This window comes from Tupaia chinensis, unplaced genomic scaffold, assembly GCF_000334495.1.
Source record: "Tupaia chinensis unplaced genomic scaffold, TupChi_1.0 Scaffold144260_1, whole genome shotgun sequence".
NCBI lineage: Eukaryota > Metazoa > Chordata > Mammalia > Scandentia > Tupaiidae > Tupaia > Tupaia belangeri.
The window spans coordinates 236,917-262,590 of NW_006204118.1; the positions used below are offsets into that span (position 1 = coordinate 236,917).

Here is a 25,674-nt window from a genome sequence, read left to right on the forward strand (position 1 = left end):
CCTACGTGTCAGCCTTGCAGAATGTTGTTACTGCTGAGCCACCATCAGAGACTAGGACAAATATATTCATAGTCTAGACCTTCTCCTGAACATTAGATTCATCCTTCCAGGTCCTTTGTACATAACTTAACTAAATTTCCCTAAAACCAGCTTGTTTAACTTAGATGCCATTTCTTTCTTTATCATATATGTTCTTCTCAAGGCACCTGTCACATTAGTGAGTCCTCCTTAAGAATTCAGAAACCAGGGGACCAGCAGTTAGCATAATGGCTATGCCGCTGGACTCCCACCTAGTCGACCGCAGTTCGAGTCCCGGACCCGGTGGCTTAAACTCATGCCGGGCGTGTGTGCGTGTGTGCCCAAGATCCCGAGAGGAGAATGGAGGAGAAGGGATTGCAGCGTGACCATCCCCTCCAGGGGGTGATTCCGGCTTTCTGTCTCTCTGTCTCTCTCTCTCTGTCTGTCTGGCAAGCACACACGCCCTATAGCAAAAAACCTCTCCAAAACAAATTAAAAAAAAATAGAATTCAGAAACCAGGACTCTGAGCTCTTGTGTCTCACATTTTGCACATGATAACAGCCAATTAATTAGAAAATTAAATTGTTTCACTAGCTGCATTTCATTACTAGATGATAATTTGGAATCCTAATTTTTTTTTTGAATAATGGTAAGTAATACTATCATCTTAATTTTACTGATTAAGAAAATGTTTCTTAAAGGAATTAAGTAGTCTATACAAGATCACAAAAGTGGTGCATGGTAGAGGTGAGACAGGAGTTCAGGTCCGTCACATTCCTGGTAACTAAGTATATGGCATGCAACCAGGATAGTCCATCAGTATTTAGAGAGGTAAGGACTGAATGGGTGACTGGACTTCTGTCTTCTCTTTGACATTCCAAACTGACTGCTAGTTAATTCTGGGATATAACATGAAATGTTCAGACTTACAGTTATGAAGCTTTGTAATAGCAACAACGAAAATAATCTTAGTATAGAAATCCTTCACAACCGGGTCTTGAAAATATATATATATATACTCAATCCTAGTACTATATAGTGTTTGGATAACTGTTACTATTGTGTTGTCTAAAGACAGAAAATACAAGAAATGTTTAGCCATAATCTTCCATTAAATGATTTTAAAGGATATGATGGTTAAAACTAAGCCCGCTTTGTCTATATTGACAAGTATTCTTTCTTTCCACTGTTGCTTGCTCTCTGAGCTCTCTCCAAGTCCTATTCATTTAAGGGGCAACAGTGTGCATTTTGTGTGTGTTATAATTGCTTTGACGATGTTTTGTGGCCATTGGCTCAATGTCCAACTTTGGGGATGAGTCCCATGATGTATAAAGTCAACTACAATAGGGCGGGTAGCACATCTGTTTTCTTTCTTTCTTTCTTTCTTCTTTTTTTCTTTCTTTCTTTCTTTCTTTCTTTCTTTCTTTCTTTCTTTCTTTCTTTCTTTCTTCTTTCTTTTTTTCCCCTAAAGTAAAACAGGTTTTTATTATGGCAGGTTTTAATTCTGGCTCTATTTAAACAGATCAAATGTATAGAAAGAAAAATAGCAAATATTCAAATCTTCATTGTTTATCTGCCTGATTCCAAATTAGATATACAGCAGAGAAAAAGAAATAATCTAGATTTTCTTCTTTTCATAACTTGGTATCAAAGGTGGCTGTCTCAACTATTTCCAAAAATGTGTTAATTAAAATGGTTCATGGATAACTGCAAATGTATTTTCTTTGGCATTTAATTTTCCCAGACAAACTTATTCTTGCCAAGCATTTCTGAATTTTGTTTGAGTTAAGCCAAGTATTAAATGTAAAAGAAAAAAAATATTGCAGAGGTAAAATTATAATATCTTTATGATCTTGGGATAATCCCAGACACAAAAGGAGTAACCTTGCACTCAGTTGCAGTTGGAGATGGTGGGAGGAAGGACATATGGAAAAGCTAAGAGTTTATTTCCTTGTTCTGTGTGGCTAGCTGCAGGACTGGAGAAGACTGTGGTGTGAAGGTTCAGTGGAGGGTTTCTTTCTGTCTTTCTGTTATAAAGGTAATAAATCGTAAAATAAAATGAAATAAAAGACTAATCCTGAATAAAATATAATTTGATAATTAGAATTAATTAATAGAAAGATGATCTATTCTATGAATAGATCAACTACTCACTAGAAATAAACTCTCTCTCTCTCTCTATATATATATATACACGCACACACACACATATATACACACACATATTTGTTAATCTTTGTTCTTAGTAGAGATTTTTAAGGCATATGTGATGGAGAGAGACAGAGACAATGAAAGAGAAAGTAAGAAATCACTCCCTTCCCTGCTCTTGCCCCAGGGACATGACCACACTGCAATCTTCTCTCCTCCATTCTCCTCCTGGGATCTTGGATCTTGGGCATGCATGTACACATGCCTGCCATGACTTTCAAGCCACTGGGTCCAGGACTTGAACAGTGGTTGACTATGCGGGAGTCGAGTGGTAGGGGAGACATGTACTCATCAGAGAGAGACAGACAGAAAGAAAGCACTCCCCAATGGGACTATGTGGTATTTAACTGTCATATTTTATGCATGTAGGTTTTACATTTTCAAACATATTTAAAATTACTTTCATACAGGCATTTTTAATACGTAATTTGAGTTGTTAATGACTGCCCCTCGCACGTGTACACACAATATATCTATTGTGTGCTGATTCTGTGTGTGTGAACACTTAATCATTGAGTAAGCTTATTTCATTACTGATACTGTCTGAATTAATTTGAGCGACAGTAATTTTTCCTAAGTGAGCAAGTTATTCCTTTTTCTTAGAATAATACTTTGAAAATCTTTGTGATTCTCTTGAGGACTATATTGCTGAGGTTGAAGCTGACATAATTACAGAGTTGGTTGTTAGAAGGATAAAAATAGGAAAGCAGTTGATAAATTTAGTTATAAACATAGTACATCTTCATGCCTACCTCCTAAGACATTTCATTAAGAACATTCCTGATGCTTAATTAAATAAAGACCTTGACATTTCATGGGCCTGACGAGTGTATGTGGTTTGTCTTTGTGTTATCTCTATTTTTTGTCATTCTTGAATCCCTACATTTGGTCTGGAACTACAAAGTAAGTTTGACTGTCATTGAGGTTGAAATTTCACATCAAAGCTGTTTTTCACATAATTTCATCAAGAGTAGATTTCTAATTTGCTGACTCTTCACAGAGTACACGATGGGATTCATTAGAGGTGGAACTAGAAGGAGGATATCAGCTATTATGACCCTAATAATAGGAGGGACATTTTTGGCAAAGCGTTCAAGGGCAGCTAAGGTAATGATAGGCACATAGAAGATGAGCACTGCAGAGATGTGGGAAATGCAGGTGTTGAGGACCTTGAGACGACCCCTGTGTGAGGCAATGCCCAGAACAATCTTTAGGATCAGCATGTAAGAGACAAAAATGCACAATAAGTCTAACATAGCTACAAGAGCCACAAAAAATCCATAGATGACATTGACCCTGTTGTCAGAGCAGGCCAGCTTCATGACATCCTGGTGGAGGCAGAAAGAATAGGATAAAAGTCTTTTCTTACAGAACTTGAGCCTCTTTAGAATAAAAGGAAAGGGAAGGATGAACAAAATACACGCTGTAGCACATATAAGGCCAATTTTAATGACTCGGTTACTTGTAAGGATAGAAGAGTATCTTAAAGGGTTATGGATGGCTATGAAACGATCAACAGACATGATAAGAAGTGCTGATGACTCCATAGCTGAGAATCCATGAATGAAAAATTCCTGGGCAAAGCAGGCATCCGGGGAAATTGCTGTGGCATTGAACAAGAAGATTCTCAGCATGGTTGAAGGGAGGAGATGGAGAGTCCCAGGTCAGAAAATGCCAGCATGGAGAGGAAGTAATACATAGGCTCATGCAGAGAGGTCTCTGTTTTTATGAAAAAGATGATGGTGCAGTTTCCTAGGATGGCAACAAGACATATGAGGGTAATGGGGATGGATGCCCAGAAGGGAGCATGCTCTGTCCCTGGTATCCCAATCAGGAAGAAGGTAGATATTGTTGCTTCAGAAGTATTAAAGACTGACATTACAAGAATGTTATGGAATCACAATGTAGGTCTCAGAAGAAGCTTCCTGCAACAGCATATAAATATTTGCTCAAATGAGTATGCTTTAGTCATTTGGTTGTCATAAGTCTTGGAATTCCAGTTATTTTCTTATAATAATGCTTAGAACTAAAACAAAATATTTTATAAAATATAAACAAAAGAAATTTTAGGACCCCTATAAATAAGATACCATAGACATAGGAAGATATGTATATTAACTCTACAACAAATAACTAACTGACTGATATAAATATTCCAGATGGTTTTCCTGGACTCATTCTGTAGAGAAGTAGTGTGTTTCTATTTCCTATAGCAAATTTTGTTAGGATCGTGGCATATGAGCTTGGGAAATGTATGGTTAATGATGGATCAAATAAGGACATCTGCTTATTATAATTGCATTTATAGATACTAAAAAATATGAACCTTTAAAGACTGTATTCTTAGGGCCAGCAGATGGCATAACGGTTACATTGCTGGATTTCCACATGACTAGTCACAGTTCAAGTCCTGGACCTGGTGGCTTGAAACTCATGCTAATCATATGTGTGTGTGTACTTGCCCAAGATCCCAGGATGAGAACGAAGTGATTGTGACATGGCCATTCCTCCCGGGGAGGTGATTTCTCACTTTCCCTCTCTCCATGTCTGTCTCTCTCTAGTGAGCACACATACCATAAGGCAAAAAACCTCTATAGTAATAATAATAATTAATAATAAAAACTATATGCTTTCATAAAATTGACTGGGAAATTTATCTTACAAATTTTAAAGAAGTACTAGTGACTCTGTAGCTGAGAATCCAGAAATGAACATTTCCTGGACAATTGAAAGAGAAGAGATGGAGAATCCCAAGTTGAAGAATGCCAGCATAGAGAGGAAGACAATGTGCTGTTAGACATGTACTGAGAGCATAAACATAAGAAAGCACATTAACTGCATTTCTTAAAAAGTAAAATTTTGTCATTTAAAAAATTCAGATTAATTTCACATTTTACACAAAGTTCCCATTGTGATATGTATGATACATATTCTTTTCAACAGAGAATGTAATATAGGACTATTAAACAGAGGTTATTTTATAAGCGGTCCTGTCAAGTCAAAGGGAAATGAAGGGAGAAATGAAGATTAGCTAAGCAGAGAAATTATTTGAAATCTCAGGTTACCTTCCCATTTCTGTAAGGCAAAAACAAATTAAGCAAAACGCTTATTTAAAAAAGTAAATAACAGGGACCAGCAGTTGGCGTAATGGCTATGTCTCTGGACTCCCACGTAGTCGACTGCGGTTCGCGTCCCAGACTCAGTGGCTTAAACTCATGCCGGGCGCGTGTGCGTGCGTGCCCAAGATCCCAAGAGGAGAATGGAGGAGGGGGGATTGCGGCGTGACCATCCCCCCTGGGGGTTAATTTCTCGCTTTCTGTCTCTCTGTCTCTCTCTGTCTGTCTGGCGAGCACACGCACCCTATAGCAAAAACCTCTCAAAAAAAAAAAAAAGTAAATAACAGATGAAAACAGTACAAAATTGTTCAAATTTTCCCCATTTAGCCCTATGATTTCTGCTTGTTGTATGGTCACATCAAACAGAATTTCTGGACCAAAACAGGATGGAGACACATATTTTGAGTTGTCTGAATCAAAGACTATTATGACTCAGCAGGATAAAAAGATTTGTGAACATTTCATGTTGATTTTATTATATTTACTGGGTAGAGTGCTGACCATAATGCTTTCCATAATTATTCTTAATACAGGAACTGATAAAATTGGGAATTAATGTCCACACTCAATGTAGACTATTTCTTGTAATTTAGTAAGGGCCTTAGACTTTTAGAGCAAGAGAAACATTGCATTCCCAAAAATAAATTATTGATTTTCTCTGAGAAAATACATAACGTGGATATTTATTCATGTAGAAACAAAACAAAACAAGAAATAAAGAAAAATATGAGACTGATCACTTGTAATAGTCTCCACAGTGAATCCTGGCCACACATTCATTACCACTCTCCTCACTCTCTTTGCTCAACTCTTCCTTTCACATTTCAATCAACTTCTTTTAATTTCTGTGATATCAAAATATGTGTCTCCATCCTGTTTTGGTCCAGAAATTCTGTTTGATGTGACCATACAACAAGCAGAAATCATAGGGCTAAATGGGGAAAATTTGAACAATTTTGTACTGTTTTCATCTGTTATTTACTTTTTTTTTTTTTTTGAGAGGTTTTTGCTATAGGGTGCGCGCACTCGCCAGACAGACATGACTTTCCTGTGCAAATGGTAAAAATGTTCTTCAGATTATATTTTTTTGTCTGAATCTTCAGTTAGGTATCATGTGCTTTAGAATCTTTCCCTGGGACTCTTCTCCATCTTCCACCCAAGAAAAGTTACAGTTTCTGAATGAATTTTTATATGATTGGCATATTCACTTATGACTTCTGCTTCTCTGATTTACAGACCTCTTTGAGGGCAGGACCTACTATATATTTTTATTTATTGTCTTGATGCACTAACAAATTTGGCTTTCAATATTTATTAGATAAACATAAACTATCTTCATTAACTGGGAGGTGAATGTTGAACTAAAATAAAATAAAGATGATCACAAAGTCATGGATGACTGCTTGATTTTGGCACTAATTCTGTACCCCAAACCTTAGCTTGCTAACCAACATATAGTGTTGAGTGAATCACCAATCCCAGTGGGTTAATATTAATTTACATATGGGGCCGGCAGGTGGTGTGGTGGTTAAGGGCACTGGACTCCCATATGGCCAACTGCAGTTCAAGTCCTGGACCTGGTGGCTTGCTTTCTCACTTTCCCTCTTTCTCTCATTCCCGCTCTGTCTCTCTCTTGTCAAATTAAAATTAATAAATAAATAAATTTAAGGTAAAAAATAATTATATAAAAAATAATAATTTACATGTCAGAAGTAAAAAGGAATATTTAACTTAAGATGCACACATTTAAATACAAGCAGTGTCTGCCTGCCACATTTTTTTCCTGGCACAAAATCAATTTTATTGAATAAAATGTGTTCACATCTGTTAAATTATTGATATTCCAAAATGCAAAGATATTTTACAAATAAATGTATATGTGTTTTCCTTTCACTCCAATTTTTGATCATTAGGAAAACGGCATCATTCTGTAAAGTGGCATCTAAGACAATTCATCGAAAAAGGCAAGTGGCAACTATGAATATTCAGGAAACCTATGTCAATATTTCATGATGATCCCTTATTCTTTTTTCTTGGCATTTCTTGTTCTCTCGTATGTTACAAGGCTCTTATTGCTTTATTTTATATGTAATTAGCTTAGATTTTTTTTCTTTCTTCTACGTTTATTTATATCATGAGTGAGAGATACGCGGGGATCTAGAGGTACCACTCCCTCAGACAAGCTCTTCATGCTGCAATATGCCCAATATTCAGCCTGAATCATGGGCGCATGCACACCATTGCGAACACTTGGAGGTCTTGAATAAAAACCAGCAACATTCTCTAACGGTCCTGTCTCTTAGGGCATTGCTTTTTAGCACTGCATCATCGTGTCCGTAAGACTGTTTCTATTTATCTGTGTGTCTCTAGCTTGCTCTCCCCGTCTCATGGAAAAATATAAAAAAAAAACTTTTTAAAAAGAAGGATTAGTGATAACGTTCAACTCTGAACTTGTCCCTACCATTAAGCTGGCCATTTTCTTATATGTTTTGAACTCTTATTTCTGTGTATCTGACTTTAGTTTTCCTGATATAACTCTCCCTTCAGAACTTCTTGGAGAACTGGTCTGGTGTCGGTAAATTCTTTTAGGTTTTGTTTATCTGAGGATGTTCTTGTCCTCTTCCCATATGAAGGATAATCTTGCCGGATATAGTATTCTTGGTTAGAATTGTAAATATAACTATAGTGAAATAAGGTTTTGAAGCAGATAAACTAGAAATAATAGGACAACTAGTAGAGAACTTGTGGGAAATTTCTAGGTGAAATGAAGAAACAGAGAAAGTCTCTTCACAATCTACATGATGTATAGATATTTAATGTATGAATAATAATAATAAAGTAAAAATAAATAAATAAATTTTAAAAAGAACTTAAAATCGATTTAGTCAGTGACTATTGCATTTAAGTGCTAGACACTCACCTCAAGTATTAAATGAGACCGCCTGTGTTCACAGTCATTACAAAACGTTTTTATGCTGTGTGCAAAATTTGCCTTCTTCTAATATAAATTTGATCATTCTGTCTCCTCTTAGGAAATATCAAAAAGAGCTTCCTTCTCAAACCCCTGGATTGAAATCAATGTTCTGCTCTTTCTTCTGTCAGGCTAAACACACTGTAGACTCTAGAACATTGTCACTCACCCACTTCAATACTTTGTTGCTACCACATAGGTCTCTCTTCCCTGAAAAACACACAAGGTTTTCTGCTTCAGAAGGTTATCTTGAATAAAGTCTGCAGTGATCAGTGAAAAACAGTGATTTGTTCAAGAATAAACATTTCTACATAATACTATTATTGATTTCCCTTTACTATAGGGGAATCCAGATTTGCAGATTCAATGTTATGAAACCCAAGCAGTATTTGTTTTCCCTGCTACTTGAAAAAAGTGCTGTGTTTTTGAAATTTGATTTCCTTGTGATTTGTTTCTATCTATCTATACACAAATATCTGTTCTCAAACCCTTAGTCACAGTCTAAGTCAGTAATGTGAGTAGCAGTGACTCAGTGTGGAGTGTTTGCCTTGATAATATTGCTACTTTACCTCCCTCTTCTGGACTCTCAGTATCCCACATAAACAGAGATCATTTTATAAACCTTGACATACTTACACTGAATGAAGAGTTATTCCTTCAATTAAATGAAAGTTATATAAGGGGACCAGCAGTTTATGTAATGGCTATGTTCCTGGAGTTCCTTGTATTCGAGTGTGGTCGACTACGGTTCAAGTCCTGGACCCAGTGGCTTAAAATTTACGCCGGACTCGTGTGCGTGTGTGCCCAAAATCCCAAGAGGAGAATGGGGGAGAAGGGATTGAGACATGGCCATCCCCGATGGGTGTGACTTCTCATTTTCTGTCTCTCTGTCTTTCTGGTGAGTGCACACACCCTTTAAAGCAAAAACCTCTCAAAAAAAAAAAAAAAAAAAGAAAGAAAAGAAAAGAAAAGAAAGTTATATAAAACCTACACCCACAACATTACCTAAAATCTATGAACTCATAGATAGATTTTTTTGTTAGGATCATAAGGTTGCATGTGTATTTCTCAAAAGAGGAAAAAACATAAAGATTTTAACCTAGTCAGAAGCCTGCAGAATGAGGACAGACTACGGAGACAGAAACTCTTACAGGTCACTATTGCTTTCTCACAATGATTACTGTAGTCTCAGTGGTCTCACGTATTCCAACCAGAGAACATCTTGTAGCAACCTGTAAGGCAGTAATTCTACCATTCAGAAAAACATTACCTAAGATCAGGACCAGGTTCTTTGTGTGCTAAAAGGTGATTTTGGCCTAGCACTTAGTTGATTTCCATGAGTTGGCATAACTCTGGGTGTCTACCCTGCTTTTATAGATATTGCTGGGCTTTTTAAAGAGTTGGAGCACTGGCATCTATCTTAATAAGAGTTGGACAGAAAGTATGTAAATTGCTAATGTGGGCTAGCAAAAAGACCCGTAGAAACTGAACATTCAGGAAACTCACCCTTAAGTAGGTAAATAATTGTATCCACACGTCAGAATGTAAAGAAAATGGAGGTGGCACACTCACCAGAATGTCAGTGAAAGTACAATTTATTCTGATCTGCAAAGTCTCGGCCTGCCTCTGTGATGATTTCCTCTGGATGTGGAACCTTTGGGGATTCCAAATCAGCAGAAGGTACTCAGAGAAGAATGAAACTCCCTCAGAGGAACTTTCAAAAGACACTGACACCAAGGCAAGCAAGACAATCCCCAGTAAGTGTAATTAATTAACAATTTGCGGAAACATTGCTTCAGTCTTCTCTGCTCTAGCAGAATTATATTGTCTCACCTATGATTTATGAGCACCATATAATAACCTCAGAGCATTTTCACAGTGCGTGATAAGCATGTCTTCATGTGTCTGCTTCCTCCACTAGATTTACTTCCTTCAAATGATAGGTTTTTCCATTTATAAGTTGAGAATAGCTTGAAAATTTTACTTAAATCCAGCATCTTCAAGGCCAGTGTTTTTCTCTTTTATTTTCTTATTTTGTTATAGTTAATTACTGTGCATCTTTACAGCATATAAAATGAATTTTCCCAGCATGGATACACTGTATACTAGTCCAGTCAAAGATATTAACCCTGAACATATTAATCAAAAGATAATTTTCCATTTTTGTGTCCGTTAATATTTTGCTTCCTCGGCCCCACCCAGTTCTGATGGACGAGCACATCAGACTTCAGCACAGAATCTTACACAAATGTAGAAATCTAAACACTTTCAAAACTCATTAACTGTCTTACTATTCCAGCTATGTTCTCCATTTTTTTTTATTTAGTATGTGTATTTAGTATGTGTATTATTTCTCTTGGTAGTCATTAGATATTCTAAAATTACTTCCAGGCTCAATCTTATATTTATTCATTTCTAAACATCAGATGTAACATTCACTATCTTTGAACACAGACTTTATTATCGACCTTAGAGAAAGTTAGTTGAAAATCTCTTTTTTGTAATGGCTTTATTATCTTATTTTGAATTTAATAAGAAAAAAAAAATTCTTGGGACCAGCATTTAGCGTAATGGCTATGTTGCTGGACTCCCACGTAGTCGACCGCAGTTCGAGTCCCGGACGCAGTGGCTTAAACTCATGCCAGGCGCACGTGCGTGCATACCCAAGATCCCAAGAGGAGAATGGAGAAGAAGGGATTGTGGCATGGCCATCCCCCCTGGGGGGTGATTTCTCACTTTCTGTCTCTCTGCCTTTCTTGCGAGCACACGTGTCCAATAGCAAAAACCTCTCCAAAAAAAAAGAATAAAGAAAAAAAAAAAATTTTCTTGTCAGTTGCATTATTTGTGTTATTAAGTGACATAAAAAATTCAAATTTATCAATAATAAATTAACCATAGCCCCTTTTTTGGAGAGTTTTTTTTTTTATTATACGGCACGTGTACTTGCCAGACAGACAGAGACAGAAAATGAGAAATCACCCCCTGTGGGGAATGGCCATGTCACTATCCGTTCTCTCTATTCTCCTCTCAGGAACTTGGACATGCACACACACCGCTAGCATGAGCTTTAAGCTGCCTGGTCTGGAACTTGAACCACAGTCGACTATGTGGGTGGGAGTCCAGTGACCTAAACATTACACCATCTGCTAGTCCCAACTATGGTCTTTAAAGAAAGATTTAACTCTCCTAATTTAGCTTAACTATCTTTAAATTATGTGTAGTTTCTGTATGAGTCTGATACAATCCTGAAAGCTCTGAATTCAAAGAGGTCAGAGTTTCATGTCTTCAGCAGATAAACAATTTCGTCACTGCCCATGTATAAGAACTGTACAAGGTACTTATAAATTTAAAAAAAAAAAAAAAGAATAGACTCTTGGGTAACATACAGACCATTCCAATGGGCTGATTCAAATTTTCCAGGACTCTTTTACGTAATGAGGTGATTAGCTCCATGACACGACTAACTCAAGATTCGGTAGAATAATAACTAGTCACATGAAACCAAATCAACTGGTGAGAATAATTTATTATGGGTATTTAAAGCATTATTTATGTATTTTTTTATATTCAATTGTCTTAGGGTATGAGTACTTCTACTATCTGCAACCTATAATAATCTGGAAGACTGAATTCTTCAAATTGGAATAAACCATTTTGAAGAAATAGATAGTTCTTACTGAATCCTCAGACTTTAGAAACTCTTCAGTGTTAGCACTTTTCATGACAATGTGTTATTTAGAGGCTTACTAAAAACTTTTTCTCCTTTTAACCAGGATATACTTCAATAAATTGAGTATTTATTCAAGACCTACTTTGGAATATCTACTGGAGAATGTTGCTCCTTTTATTCAGGCATTCCTATTTACTTTTAAGGAGCTCAGCTCAACTGTATTAATCCAATGCTGACAAGCTCTCCTGCCATAAATTGTCATAGTGACTGACTGGTCCCACATTTGGTGGTAGGGATATCACATGCCAGGATCCTTAGGGACATTTTGGGGACTCTGAGAAAAGAAAATATTGCTTGATAATAAAGATACCTGAAGAAGTTATTTGATATAGAGGGTTTCTTGAACTGGGTTTCCTTGCCTATGCACAGAATATAGTCATGACTGTTAAAAGTCCAATGTGAGATTTGTCAAGAAAACATGAAGGTTAAGAAGGCTTATATGACAAATTAGCATTTTCATTTTCCTTTTGTAAATAATAAAGAGGCTATAGGGCAGCAGATGGTGTGAGAGTTAGGAAAGCTGGATTCTATTGGGTCAACTTTGCAGTTTGAGTCCCATACCAGAGACTTGAAAAAGACATGGGGAACATGTGCATACATACCCAGATTCTGAGAGAAGGATGGTGGGAAAGGGATGTGTTAGGACCTTCCCCACCTGTGAGTTGCTTTTTCCCCTTCCCTTTCTTTCTCTCTGTGTGTTTGTCTCTGGCGAGCATATATACCCTATAGCAAAAAAAAAAAAAAAAAAAAAATCATGTTTCATATTCAGACTGTTTCTCTGAGTTTGTTTGTTTGCTTTGATTTTTATTATATTAAGAAACTATAGGGGAAAAGTTGTACTTCAATGGAAAGGGGCAAAATGTTTACAATGCATCCTTCCAGGTTATATGATTCTAAATATAGAGTACTTTGCACTTTTGTTATTTTTAAGATAATTTTATAACTCTGTTGTGGGGCCAGTCAGTCACTATGACAATTTCAAACACAAATCAAAATAATCCAGGAATAAGAACATGAAAGTAAATCCTGGCTGGCAGAGAGTCAAATGAATTCCTTTTCTTACTGTAAGAGAATGTATTTCTTTACTTCTATCAGCTTCATATCAGCATTTCTGTGTCTATGTCTTTTCACCTTTGAATTAGTCTTAACATTTACCACATTTCCTCATTTAAGAACAAATTAAATTATGTATTTAATGGAGGATGTTTACATTTTTGGATATTAGAGAGGTTTTGGGGTTTGTTTTGTTTTGTTTTGTTTTGTTTTTTGGGTTTTGTTTGTTTGTTTGTTTTTGGTATAGGGCACGTGTGTTCGCCAGAGAGACAGAGACAGAAAATGTGAAAGCACCCCCTGGGGGGATGGCCATGCCACAATCCCTTCTCCTCAATTTTCCTCTCAGGATTCTTGGCATGCACGCACACGTGCCTGGCATGAGTTTTAAGTTGCCAGGTCTGGAACTCAAACACGTTCGATTACATGAGAGTCTAGTCATGTAACCATTGTGCCATCTGCTGGTCCCCTGAATATTAGCTTTTAACAGAGTGTACATTCTTGCATTAAAGGAGACAAACTATGTTTAGTATGACGAGTTGTGGATATGAAATAAAAATTATTCATGACATTTGTTAAAAGACTTTACAGAAGACTTTACTTAGAGAGACTATGAGGCTACTATAATGATGTCTTATAGTAGGAGAAACAGAACTCCTCAATCCCAAATACAAAAAATGAAAGTAGGAATTTATAGTGAAAGAACATGGTAGTGCGATGGCAGATTGGTAAATGGAATTTTATTGTGTGGTAACATCAGGGGTAAGAGGGATTCTGGCAGCACTGATCTAATAAGTTTCTGAAGGCAGGTCAGTGAGGTCAGAAGTTGTTTGGGGGATGTTACAAGATGAGATACTGATTAGATATCTGGATGATTAGTGGAGGGTGAGATTGAACTGATTTATCAAGAGTCTCATTTAAAAAAACTATACAAAGATGAACATGGAAGTGTAAATATTGAGGCTGGCTAGAAATGCAGTTAAGAGGAGGCTGAATAGAATTTGGTAAAGGAGAGAATATCTGAAGTATCTGGCAATTTTCCTTCTTGCTCATGGAGAGAAGATATATTCTTCTTTAGTTTGAACAATAAAAGTTCTTTGTGTCAATCAGTGATCTTCTGTTCATTAAAGATGAGCTGAATTATGGGGGCTGGCAAGTGGCATGGTGGTTAAAGGCGCTGGACTCCCACATGGCCAACAACGGTTCAAGTCTTGGACCTTGGGCTTGCTGTCTCACTTCCTCTCTCTCTCTGTCTCTCTCTGATCAAACTGGGAAAAAAAAAAAAGATGAGCTGAATTATCTGCTGGGTCTAGGTACTAGAGGATAATTGCTAGATGATGCAGGGTATCGGGCATTTAATGAGAAAATTATCATGACAATTAAAGAAAAACAAAGATCAACAGTTAGAAATCTAGTTTCTGAGTTCAGAGATCAGCTAATAGAAATTTCCGTACACTGTGCTGAAAGCACCTTTGGATGATGGAGTCAGTATGGAAGTGGCAGTCTCAAAGTTTCTTTGTACTTTGAAGAACTTTACCAATGCTGTCAGATGGTTTGGCAAACTTTCTGGGTGATCCACATGGCAGCAGGCAAGAGGGTGTTTTTGAAGCTCATATCAAGTTGTGCAGCTCAGTTTGCAGGGCTTGGGATAAATAAAGGGCAGTTTTAATTCTTAGTACCAAGTTGGAAATGTAAGAGACAATGTGGAAACATTAGCTTGGAAAGTTGTAGTCAGATACTGGAGAGGAATAGAAGTAAGAATCCACAAGGATGCAGTATAATTTTCTGGAATAAAATTTCTCTCTATACACCACTTCTTAATCATTTAATGATTATTATTGACAAAATAAGTCTGGACTCAATAAATCTGGCCTGATTATTAACTTAAGTTGTCCTCAGTCCTTACACAACTATATAAAGAAATCCTTTAGTGAATACTCCTCCATTGATTCTTCCTTGTCAACTTTCCTTCTGACACATTTTCCCTAAGATCAGATTTCTTATCTGCTGGCTCTTCACGCAGTAAACAATGGGGTTCATCAATGGGGGCACCAACAAGAATACATCAGCCATGAGAATCTTAGTGACAGGGGAACTGTATTTTGCAAAACGGTAGATGACAGCCAAGGAGAGGATGGGCATGTAGAAGATGAGCACGGCACAGATGTGCGAGACACAAGTATTAAGGACCTTGAGCCTTTCCTTCTGCGATGCTATACTTAATACTGCCCTCAGTATCAGCACGTAGGACACAAAAATGAATATCAAGTCTAGCATACCTGTGAGAGCCACAAATAAGCCATAGATGACATTCACCTTGTTGTCAGAGCAAGCCAGCTTCATGACATCCTGATGGAGGCAGAAGGAATGGGACAGGAGATTATGTTTGCAGTATCTTAGATATTTTAGAGTGAGAGGGAAAGGGAGAATCAACAAAATATTTTTGAGAAAAAATGTAAGACCAATTTGAGCAACTCTAGTGCTGGTAAGAATGGAGGTGTATCTCAAAGGGTTACAAATGGCAATAAAGCGGTCAAAGGACATAATGAGAAGGACAGATGACTCCATAGCTGAGAATCCATGAATGAAAAACTCTTGGGCAATACAAGCATCGGGAGAAATTTCTGGAGCATTGAACAAAAAAATCTTTAGCATGGTAGGGAGAGAGGAAAGAGAAAGCCCTAGGTCAGAAAGAGCCAGCATGGAGAGAAAATAGTACATGGGTTCATGCAAAGAAGGCTCTGTTTTTATGAAAAATAAGATGGTGCAGTTCCCCAGGATGGCAATGAGGTACATGAGACATATGGGAATGGCTATCCAAACATTGGCAGACTCCATCCCTGGGATTCCAACCAAATAGAAAATAGAGATTTCAAATTCAGAGGAGTTGAGGATGGACATGCCGGTATGTTAAGAAATCAATATGAGATGAGAAGAGGCTTCCTGTAGTTATGCAAATAGTAGTACAAATTGACTCAAATTACTGACTTTCTCCTATTGAAATCATTGAAGTCCTACAAAATCAAGTGATACAGATGTTATTCTTACAAACAAACCAAATGGGAAAAATAGATAGGTAGGGAAATAGACATCATTATTCAAGTAAATAAGAAAACCAAATGAAAAAAAATTATTGAAATCTAATTTTATAATATATGCAGATGATGACAGATAGAAATCCTATACGGGGACTCTTGTTCTAATTAGAAAAATTATCAGGTACCTGTTGGAGACTTTTTTCTTTTTTAGTGCATACATTGTAATATTATATTTTATAAAATATTTGTCTAAAATTTCAGTGAATTTACATCAAATTTAGATGAAAGAACTTATATTTATGTGAGATTGAGTAGGGATACTCTAAACAGGGCTGAGTCCTCAACTTCACCTTGTGCTAAAGAAAACAGGGACATTCCCCAAACCAAAAAATTTTATAATTAAAGCTAAACTGACAATAAAGTGTCTTTCCAAGGGAGTTGAATTACAAGATTCATTTAAATTTTAACAGCCCAAAGTATGAACTAAGACTTCAGACTGTGGTTATGGTAATTAAGTGACACTGGCCAAGAATGAGAACTATACATTTAAAGGAAAGGAAAGGTTTACTTATATTAAGATGTTTTACAGGATGAAATTGCTGGGTGCTAGCACCCAGACTGCCTGACTAAATGGAGCCAGAAACCTGATAACTTCTTCCTCCCAGAATGAAAATTTATTTATTAAATTGAAAATTTATTACCTAAGGCCCAGTCAGTGTAGAAGGCCCTCAGATGAGTTTTCCCTGTGAACTAATCATTGGAGAGATTGTGCCCTTTGGACCCCTACTAGCAATTTTCCCTGAAAAATTCATGTGGGAAACCACTGGAGAGGTCTGGGATTTTTAGCATGAGCTGCCTGTTCTCCTTGCTTTTGTGCATGGCAATAAAGAAGTACTTTCCTTAATTGCACTTTGTGCCTTTAGTGTATCTTATAGTGCTTGGGCAAGCAAATTAGGTTTGAGATTGGTAACAGATAGAATGTCTTCTAATGTAATCTTACATTTTAGTTTCCTATCCAGAAGTCCTACAATATTACATTTTTGTCTCTCAAAAATATAAATATAGTTAGTTTTACACAGATAATTGCACATGTATTGTAAAATTAATTTTTTTATAGTCCTTGTTTGGTGTTGTTGCTATTATTATCTACAGAACAATCTATCCTCTCTTGTTTTTCTATTTTTTCAAGTAAATTTTTTTTCATTTAGAGGAGCACTACAGATTTTTGTTGTAGGAGCCTGTTATCATTAAGTGCTGTTCTTCATGTCCTTCCTTCTTACCATAGGTCCTGACTGTTTCTGTATTTCTCTTTGTTTCTTAGTCCTTACACAACTGTGTGAAGAAATCCTTCAGTAAGCAGTCTCCATTGATTCTTGGTGTGCATGTATTTCTTCCTAGCATCCTACTCTGCATCATGTCCTCTTTATCATCTATGTTCTGCAACTCAATATATAGTGCAGAGTCGGAATTTATAGTCAATTTATTTTGCTTAGAACCTAATATTTCTGATCAGAAAAGTCATGTATTGCTTCAATTTTGAATATTGTCAATCATTATATGTTCTATACCTTTCAATGTTGTCTGTTCAGAAGTCTATTTAGCTGAAAAATGTTGTGATTTCTCAATTTAACTTCCTGGTTAGATTTCTTCGTCTTTTCAAACTCTTCATTTGATTGTGTTATGTTTTGGGGGCATTGCTTAGTACTATATTATTTATTAATTCTGTCCTCATTTAGGTATAGCCTCAAATAGTATTCCAACTATTAAATTTTGTTTCAATTATTCTATTTTTATTCTCAAATGAAGGTTATTTTTAATGGCCATGCAATTCAATTTATATCTCTTAAAACCTCCATGCTTTTTCATTTGTTTAATCGTTATTATGTTCCATTTACTATTTGAAGATATTAAAGATATGTACATCAAAATATTTTTAGTCTTATTCCCTTTTTATTATCTTATGAATGTTGTTTTATTTTTAATTTTTAATTGGAAAATAAAAATTGTATATAATTATGGTTTGTAGTACAATGTGCATATACACAGACACATAATGTGTAATGACTAAATTAGCAGTTAGCTTACCAATGGACATTAGTTACATATTTGATGTCAAGAACAGTTGAAATCTACCATTAGTTTTTTAAAAATATGCAGTACATTGTTATTATAATTATTATAGTCATGACATTGTAAAACAGACGTCAAAAATTATTTCACCTATAAATCTGAAACCTTGCTAACTTTGACCATCTCTCAATTCCCTTCCCCTTATTCTTAAAATAGTTTCATTCTCAGTGTTGAATTTCAAAATTGGTTGTTTTTGAACTTTATTTGTAATCTCATCTTCAGTGGAATTTTTTCATTTAGCAATGCATCTTTTTTCAAACCCCAAGGTTTAATATGGCAGTTGGCTCTTTCTTATTCTATAAAATATTCCAACAGAACTTTTTTTTTAAGAATTATTTTATTTAACTTTATTTATTAATTCATTTATTTCATTTTGTTAAATTTGACCAGAGAGGGACAGAGCGAGAGAGAAAGAGAGAGAGGGAAAGTGAGACAGCAAGCTTCCAGGTCCAGGACTTTAACCGTGGTCAGTCATGTGGGAGTCCAGCGTCCTTAACCATCACACTACCTGCCGGTCCCCAGAACTTGGTTTTTATAACAGTTAACAGATCTTGTTTTTAAAGGGAACCCAGTACAGTATTCCCCATTTTTCCCATGTGCCCCTACATCTACTTTGTTATAGTGCCCAAACTAGGGCTGTCTGCTTTGTACACTAATCTAGTTGTGTCAAGTGACCCAACTACCAATAGACCAATAGAGGGCTATCTGTGAAACACTGAGTCCTCCAGTTCTCTGTATTTGCTTATGATGCTAATCAGAAAGGAGTTCTAAAACAAACAAACAAACAAACACCCCCAAAACCTGCAGGTTAATTCCAACAGGGATTATGTAAGAGTTGTTACTTATTTGGTTCATATAGTTAAACAGAATTATTAGAAGTTCTTTTCCTCCAGAAAAGAGGTTTTAAAGTATATTTAATGTTAAAATTGTTAAGTCAAATGTTTGGAAGAACGTGCTGCTTTTGCTGCAAGGGGTCCCTCTTCTTCCTGTCTTGTCCATTGAATTTACCCAGTGCAAGTTTCAGTTCCTCCACCTTCTCAGTCATCAATTCCATGCCAACTCCAAGGACTACTTCCTGTGGCTATATGGAAATTCTGCTCCTCTTTTGATTTCTTCCCAGGTATTCTCTAATAGATGTTCTTCTAAAGCTTTTTAGATTGCCAAGATATTGATATTGTTTTTGAAATACAGTAAACACTTTAATAGGTCTGAATCTTTTAAACAACTTGCACTTTTTAAGATCTGAGCTTTAAATCCTTTTGTACCAAATCTAGTAAATAATTTTGAGTTAATTCCAATTTTCTTAATAAATAAAATATTTATTTGCTTGCTAATAAATCAAGAATGATAGGGTAATAAAATTGTCAACATTGTCAATTCTTCATTGTCAATCTCTACTTCTGAAAACAACAGAAATAGTATCTCCTTTTTTAGAAAATTGTACATGTCTCTGGAAAAAATATTTTATTTTTATTTAAATGGTGTCATGTTTTAAAAAGAATCTACAGTAAAACAGAACTCATCAGATATTTTTCAGAATTTTCTTTGGCCCAGAAGGATCTATTCAAGTAAATTGTCTAGTTTGTAAAAGTATTAAAATAAAGAAACAAACAAACCCAGGTAGGTAACAAGTATAAAATGTCTTTAAAGAATGGAATTATAATAAAATAAAGTTCAGTATTTATGTGGAAATTATTAAACAAGATTGCTTACTATGTTCTTAATATTAACATTAAGAAATATTTAATATTATTAGAATGGTGTCATGGAGACTATTTCAGGCACTGAGTATATTCTCAGATAAATTGAAGTATTAAATAGTAAAATCATAACAGCTTACAAGAGGTGAGATAATCATGTTAATAATCTTGATTGATGAGATCCACAATTGGAACATCTGGGTTTTCAGGTACTTAAGAAGGTGCCTCCTATTTGGACTATACTTCAAAATAACAAGAAGATGAACCAAGGAGTAAGTCACCACATTGCCAGTTGTTGGGCATATGTATGCAGGTCTGATTCTAGTCCTTCTACACTGATGACTTTTTAGTAGAACAAAGGTCTCTGAGGATGACATTTTAGGAAGCTATACCCAGAGGGTTAAAAAAATCAGCTGAATTCCTATTCTGCCTATGAATTAGCCATTTATGGTTAATATTCTACGAGCTTTCCCTGTTTGATTCAAAAGAATTGTTTTTTTTCTTTTAATTGTAATTTCTTGTTTACATATAATTGTGAGATCAAGGATTTTTTTTTTTTGATATTTTTACTATAGGGAATATATGCTCTCTGGAGAGACAGAGAGATAGAAAGCGAGAAATCACCCCCTGGTGGGATGGTCACACCACAATCGCTTCTCCTCCATTCTCCCATTGAGATTTCGGCAACAAATGCATACATCCCTGGTGTGAGCTTTAAGCCACCAGATCTGGGACTTGAACCACTGTCAACCTCCTGGGAGCTTAGGACCTTAATCACTATGTCAACTGCTGGTCCAAGTATACTATTTTTTAAAAGCATATGTACAGTGTGCAATAATCAAGTTAAGGATATAAGCACATTCACCATCCCCAACATTCAACACCACTCTCTCTTGTACACACTGAAAAAAATCACTCTACTGTTATTTGGGAAATAAAGCACTTTTTTCTTTTTTTGAGAGTTTTTGCTATAGGGCACTCGCCGGATAGAGAGACAGAAAGCGAGAAATCACTCCCCAGGGGGAATGGCCACGCCACAATCCCTTCTCCTCCATTCTCCTCTTGGGATCTTGGGCACGCACGCACACGCACCTGGCTTGAATTTTAGGCCAGTGGGTCCAGGACGTGAACCGCGGTCAACTACATGGGAGTCCAGTGACATAGCCATTACGCTAACTGCTGGTCCTAGCACTTTGTTATTGATATTCATTACTCTACTGTGGTACACACTTATAAAACCTACTTCACTTGTTTATGTGCACTCTTATGTGTTTTAACGAATTTCTCCCCATCTTTTCCATTGAACATGTAATGTATAGTATTACGCTACCTCTAGGCTATCTTATCCTTTAGTTTCCACCAATATGTGAAAACACAGTATTGATAAAGCAGAGAGATACAGTATTTGCTTTTTACAATCTGATTTCACTTAGCATCAAGTCTTCTAAATTTATTTATTTTGTCTCAAATGCAGAGAATTACTTGCTCTTTATGGCTGAATAGTATGAAAATCCATTTGCAAACTACATTTCAGAAAAAGATACTAATGACAAATTTGATAAGAAACTAAAATACCTCACTTAAAAAACATCCTTATAACCTAATTTAAAAAATAGGCAATCAATCTGAACAGACTATTCTTAACTGAAGACATACAAATGGCCAAAACACTAATAACAAAAAAGTATTCAATATCACAAATTCCAACTAGATGGGGAAATGGATGTGAATGAATTGTAGCATCCCCACATCCACTGGGATGCTTTCTGTTTATTCCTCCTTCTCTGTCTCTCTTTGGCTAGCACACCTGCTCCCTGATCAATTAAAAAAAAAAAAAAAAAAAAGACCAAACTTTGGAAACAGCTTCAATATCCACCAACATGTGAATGAACTAAATGTAGTTATGTGTTCTTATTTAATAGATATTTTGTTAACCTGATTATCTGGACTTTTAGAGTTCTCTAGGTGATTAAAAAGTTTTGTCAAGATTGGAAGGAAGAATTTGCTTAGCTATTTATTAGGTGTGATTAGTTAACATTCCATATTCCTTGATGCCTGTGTATGTTTGTTGACTTGATTTTTTTTACAATGAGTCACATTTAGTCCAAGATACTTCGGTTCCCAATTATTGGTATAGTAGAATGATAAAGGTCCTTTTAAAGAACTACCAATAGAATCCCTTCTCTATTCTATAATTGATTTATTCTATAAATTGATTTCTTGTGTACCCTTTTATATACATATATATTTTTTGGGGGGAGGGGAGTTATTAATTCTCACTGAAGACATTCTTCCACCCTTAAGAATTCTAGTAGAAAGCTGTTGGTTGTTGAGACCAGCAGGTGGCATAATGGTTACATCTTTGAACTCCCACATGGCTGGCTGTAGTTCTATCCTGGACCCAGAGCTTGAAACTCATGCTGAATGTGCGTTCATGTGTGCCCAAAATCCCAAGAGAAGAATGGAGGTGAAAAGATTGCAGTGTGGCCATTCTCCCTGGGTAGGAGTGGTGTGACTTATCACTTTCTGTCTCTCTGTCCCTTTCTGTATCTCCATCGAGTGCACATACCCTATAACAAAAATCTCTCTTAAAAAGAAAAAGAAAAGAAAACTATTGGGTTGATAATATTTTCAATATTTATTTTTGTTGTATTTATTCCTGTCTGAAACCATTTCTCCAAATTTTCTGGAAAAATAATTCTTTTTTTTTTTTTTTTTTAGGTTTTTGCCATAAGGTACATGTGATTGCCAGAGAGAGACACAGCAACAGAGAAAGAGAATATGAAAAATTCCTTCCATGCTACAATCCCTTCTCTTCCTTTCTCTCAGGATTTTGGACACATGCACAAGTGTCTGGTCTGACTTTTAAGTTGCTGAATCCAGGACTCAAATTGTGGTTGGCTATGTGAGGATCCAGGCCTTAAATTCCATGATACCTACTGACTCCAAGGAGCTCCCTTTTCTATGCTGTAGTTACAGGAATTGGCAGATGACCAATTTTGCCAATCACATTAAACTCATGTCCATGATAAAGTGACCAGTTCAGCTTAGGATATCAAGAACAGTATTCTTCAGTTCTTTCTTTAGATCTCTAAGTGGAACTAACAGAAAGAAAAAGAATGTCTGTTAATTGAGATGTTAAAAAGTGTCCTATTACTTCCAAGAGAAATTTTTTTTTTTTTTTTTTTTTTTTGCCATAGGGTGGGGTGTGCTCACCGGAAAGGAGAGAGACAGAGAGATTCAGAGAGAGAGAAAGTGAGAAATCACCCCCTGGGGGCAAGGCCACATGCTATCCCTTCCTGCCTCTCCTCTCAGGATTCTGGGCATGCATGTGTATGTACCCAGCATGATTTTCAAGCCACCAAATCTGCGACTTGAACATTGATCGTCGGTGTGGGAGTCCAGCATCTTAATCATTGCACTACCTGCTGGCCCCCAACGAGACCATTTAACAAAGTTACAGTCATTAAAAATACTGATAGAAACAAGACAGAGCTGAGTTAGTGGTACTAATGTCTTTTTAGTACTAAGTATGCTATAGCTTCTGGGTTTCTGAACATTTTACTTTGTAGATATGAAACATTGTGACTTCGTACCTAAGAATTTTTTTTTTTTAATTTAAGATGATATTTAGTTTGATGTTAATTGCACTGGAAGGTTTATCAATTTAATACAGATTTCTGATTTTTAAAAAAATTGAGAGTAGACTATGGATACTAGGGTTTATTAGAATTAATTCTACTGTGAGTGGATTACAGATACTAGATCTTATTAGAATTAGGTCTAAATTCTGTCAAATAAAAAGGACCTGACTAGATTGTATATAAATATATAAAATCATTCCATTTATATATAATTTCTGAATACTCTATATTTTTGCCTTTATTTTCTTTTCTGTTTCAAGTAATTACTTTGTAGAACAAGTGAATTGTACATTAATGTGATTTTCCAGACACTAATTGATTCTTTGTTTTTTTCTATTATAATTTTTATTTATATCTTCAAGACTGGCTAAAACCACAAAACTTTCAAAAAAGGTTTAATTTTTTAATTTGCCAGAGATCACATGAGCTTTCCAGAGAGAGAGACAGAGAGAAAGAAAGAGGAATTGAGTGAAAACCTCCTGTTAGAAACGGTCATGTTGCACTTTCTGCTTTAAGATTTGGCAAATCATAAGTAGAAAAAAAGCAAGCCATGGTGAAGAGCTGATAAACAGCACTTGAATGTGAATATGACCCCAAACTCTGATCATATGGTTTCCACAGTCTGAACTTACAATATGAGCTCAGTCCTATATCTGTGTCCCTTGAGTAAACTTTAAAACATTTTCCATGAAGTACATGTAATTCCTCAAATAGCTCTTGTTTACAGATATTCCCAGGGGTTTTTCTGGGCTTCATGATATAGCACTAAGAGACAGGAAGGGCCAGTTTAAAGGATTCTTTCCTGCTTCTAATCTCTTTCTTACCATTGACTTCATGGTGGAGAGGTACACCAATTAAAATAAAAATCTTGAAAAAGGGTAAGATATAATTCTACCCTTTCAGAATATTTGACACAATTTTATTCTATCTCCTACCTATTTGGATTCTGAAGGAATAGACTAGATGCTAAATCGGCAGAAGCAAATTAGATAATTCTGGTGTAGATTGGTATCCTTACAGAACTTTCAAGGACAGAGTGTATGTGTTAGTGGGAATACATGTCTGGGAAAGGCTTAGAAATGGTGATCCAGAAATACCCAGTCTACAAGATGTGTGTGAGAAGGATGTATATGTCAAATAGCACATGGTTCATAGTTTTTGTTTCTCACCTTGGACAAGTTATTATGCCTCTTGAAAACTTTTTTTTAATCTTTAGAATAGATTAAATAGTAACATAGCAGCATAAATGAGAAAACGTTTGTAATTTATCTGAGAATGTTGTATTAGTATTTAAATTTTAAAATACAATAATATGTAATAAATTTCTGTGTGTTTGTACCATATGTTTGAATTAAATTTCAGTAGTACTACCTCCAAAGAGCGATGCAGTCTTTAAGACAAGGATGAAACCAAAGCCAGTACACAAATGGCCATAATATGTTGATGTAAGATTATTTTAGCCTAGCAAACTCAGTTGAAAAAGCAAGTTCTGGGACCAGCAGTTAGTGTAATGGCTATGTCGCTGGACTCCCATGTAGTTGACCACGGTTTGAGTCCCAGACCTGGCAGCTTAAATTCATGCTGGCTGCATGTGCATGTGTGCCCAGGATCCTGAGAGGAGAATAGAAGAGAAGGGATCGTGGTGTGGCCATCCCTCCCCCCCGGGGGGAGGGTGATTTCTTGCTTTTTGTCTCTCTGTCTCTCTCTGTCTTTCTGGCAAGCACATGTGCCCTATAGCAAAAACCTCTCAAAAAAAAAAAAAAGGAAAAGGAAAAGCAAGTTAGTTCTGTGACTCAGATAAGGACTTTCAGAATATGAAAAATGCAAGATGATGGACATCATGTCGTTATTTGCAGGCTCAGCTTTTCATTGTAAACATTTATATTTTGTAAGCTGTAGGAACCAAGTCCTTGGACTGTCTTCTGGGCACTCCTCCATTAGGAGATTGTGAAGAAAATAAAAGTACAGCAATAGAGCAGCCAGTTTTGAAAATATAATATCTGCGTCCAGAACCACTAAGACAACATATTCTCCTAGAATCAATAATTTCCTACTCCAAATAATTTTG

General features: G+C 36.0%; 1 protein-coding gene and 1 pseudogene across 1 annotated transcript; both read right to left on the reverse strand.

Annotated features, from left to right (window-relative positions):
• Positions 1-3,165: 3,165 nt before the first annotated feature.
• LOC102472544 (olfactory receptor 51A7-like) lies at positions 3,166-4,106 on the reverse strand (annotated as a pseudogene).
• A 10,947-nt stretch (positions 4,107-15,053) lies between these two features.
• Positions 15,054-15,998, reverse strand: LOC102472984 (olfactory receptor 51A4). The gene has a single exon (XM_006166445.1). The coding sequence runs from the start codon at positions 15,993-15,995 to the stop codon at positions 15,054-15,056; it is 942 nt and encodes a 313-aa protein (XP_006166507.1). The 5' UTR covers positions 15,996-15,998.
• Positions 15,999-25,674: the final 9,676 nt, after the last annotated feature.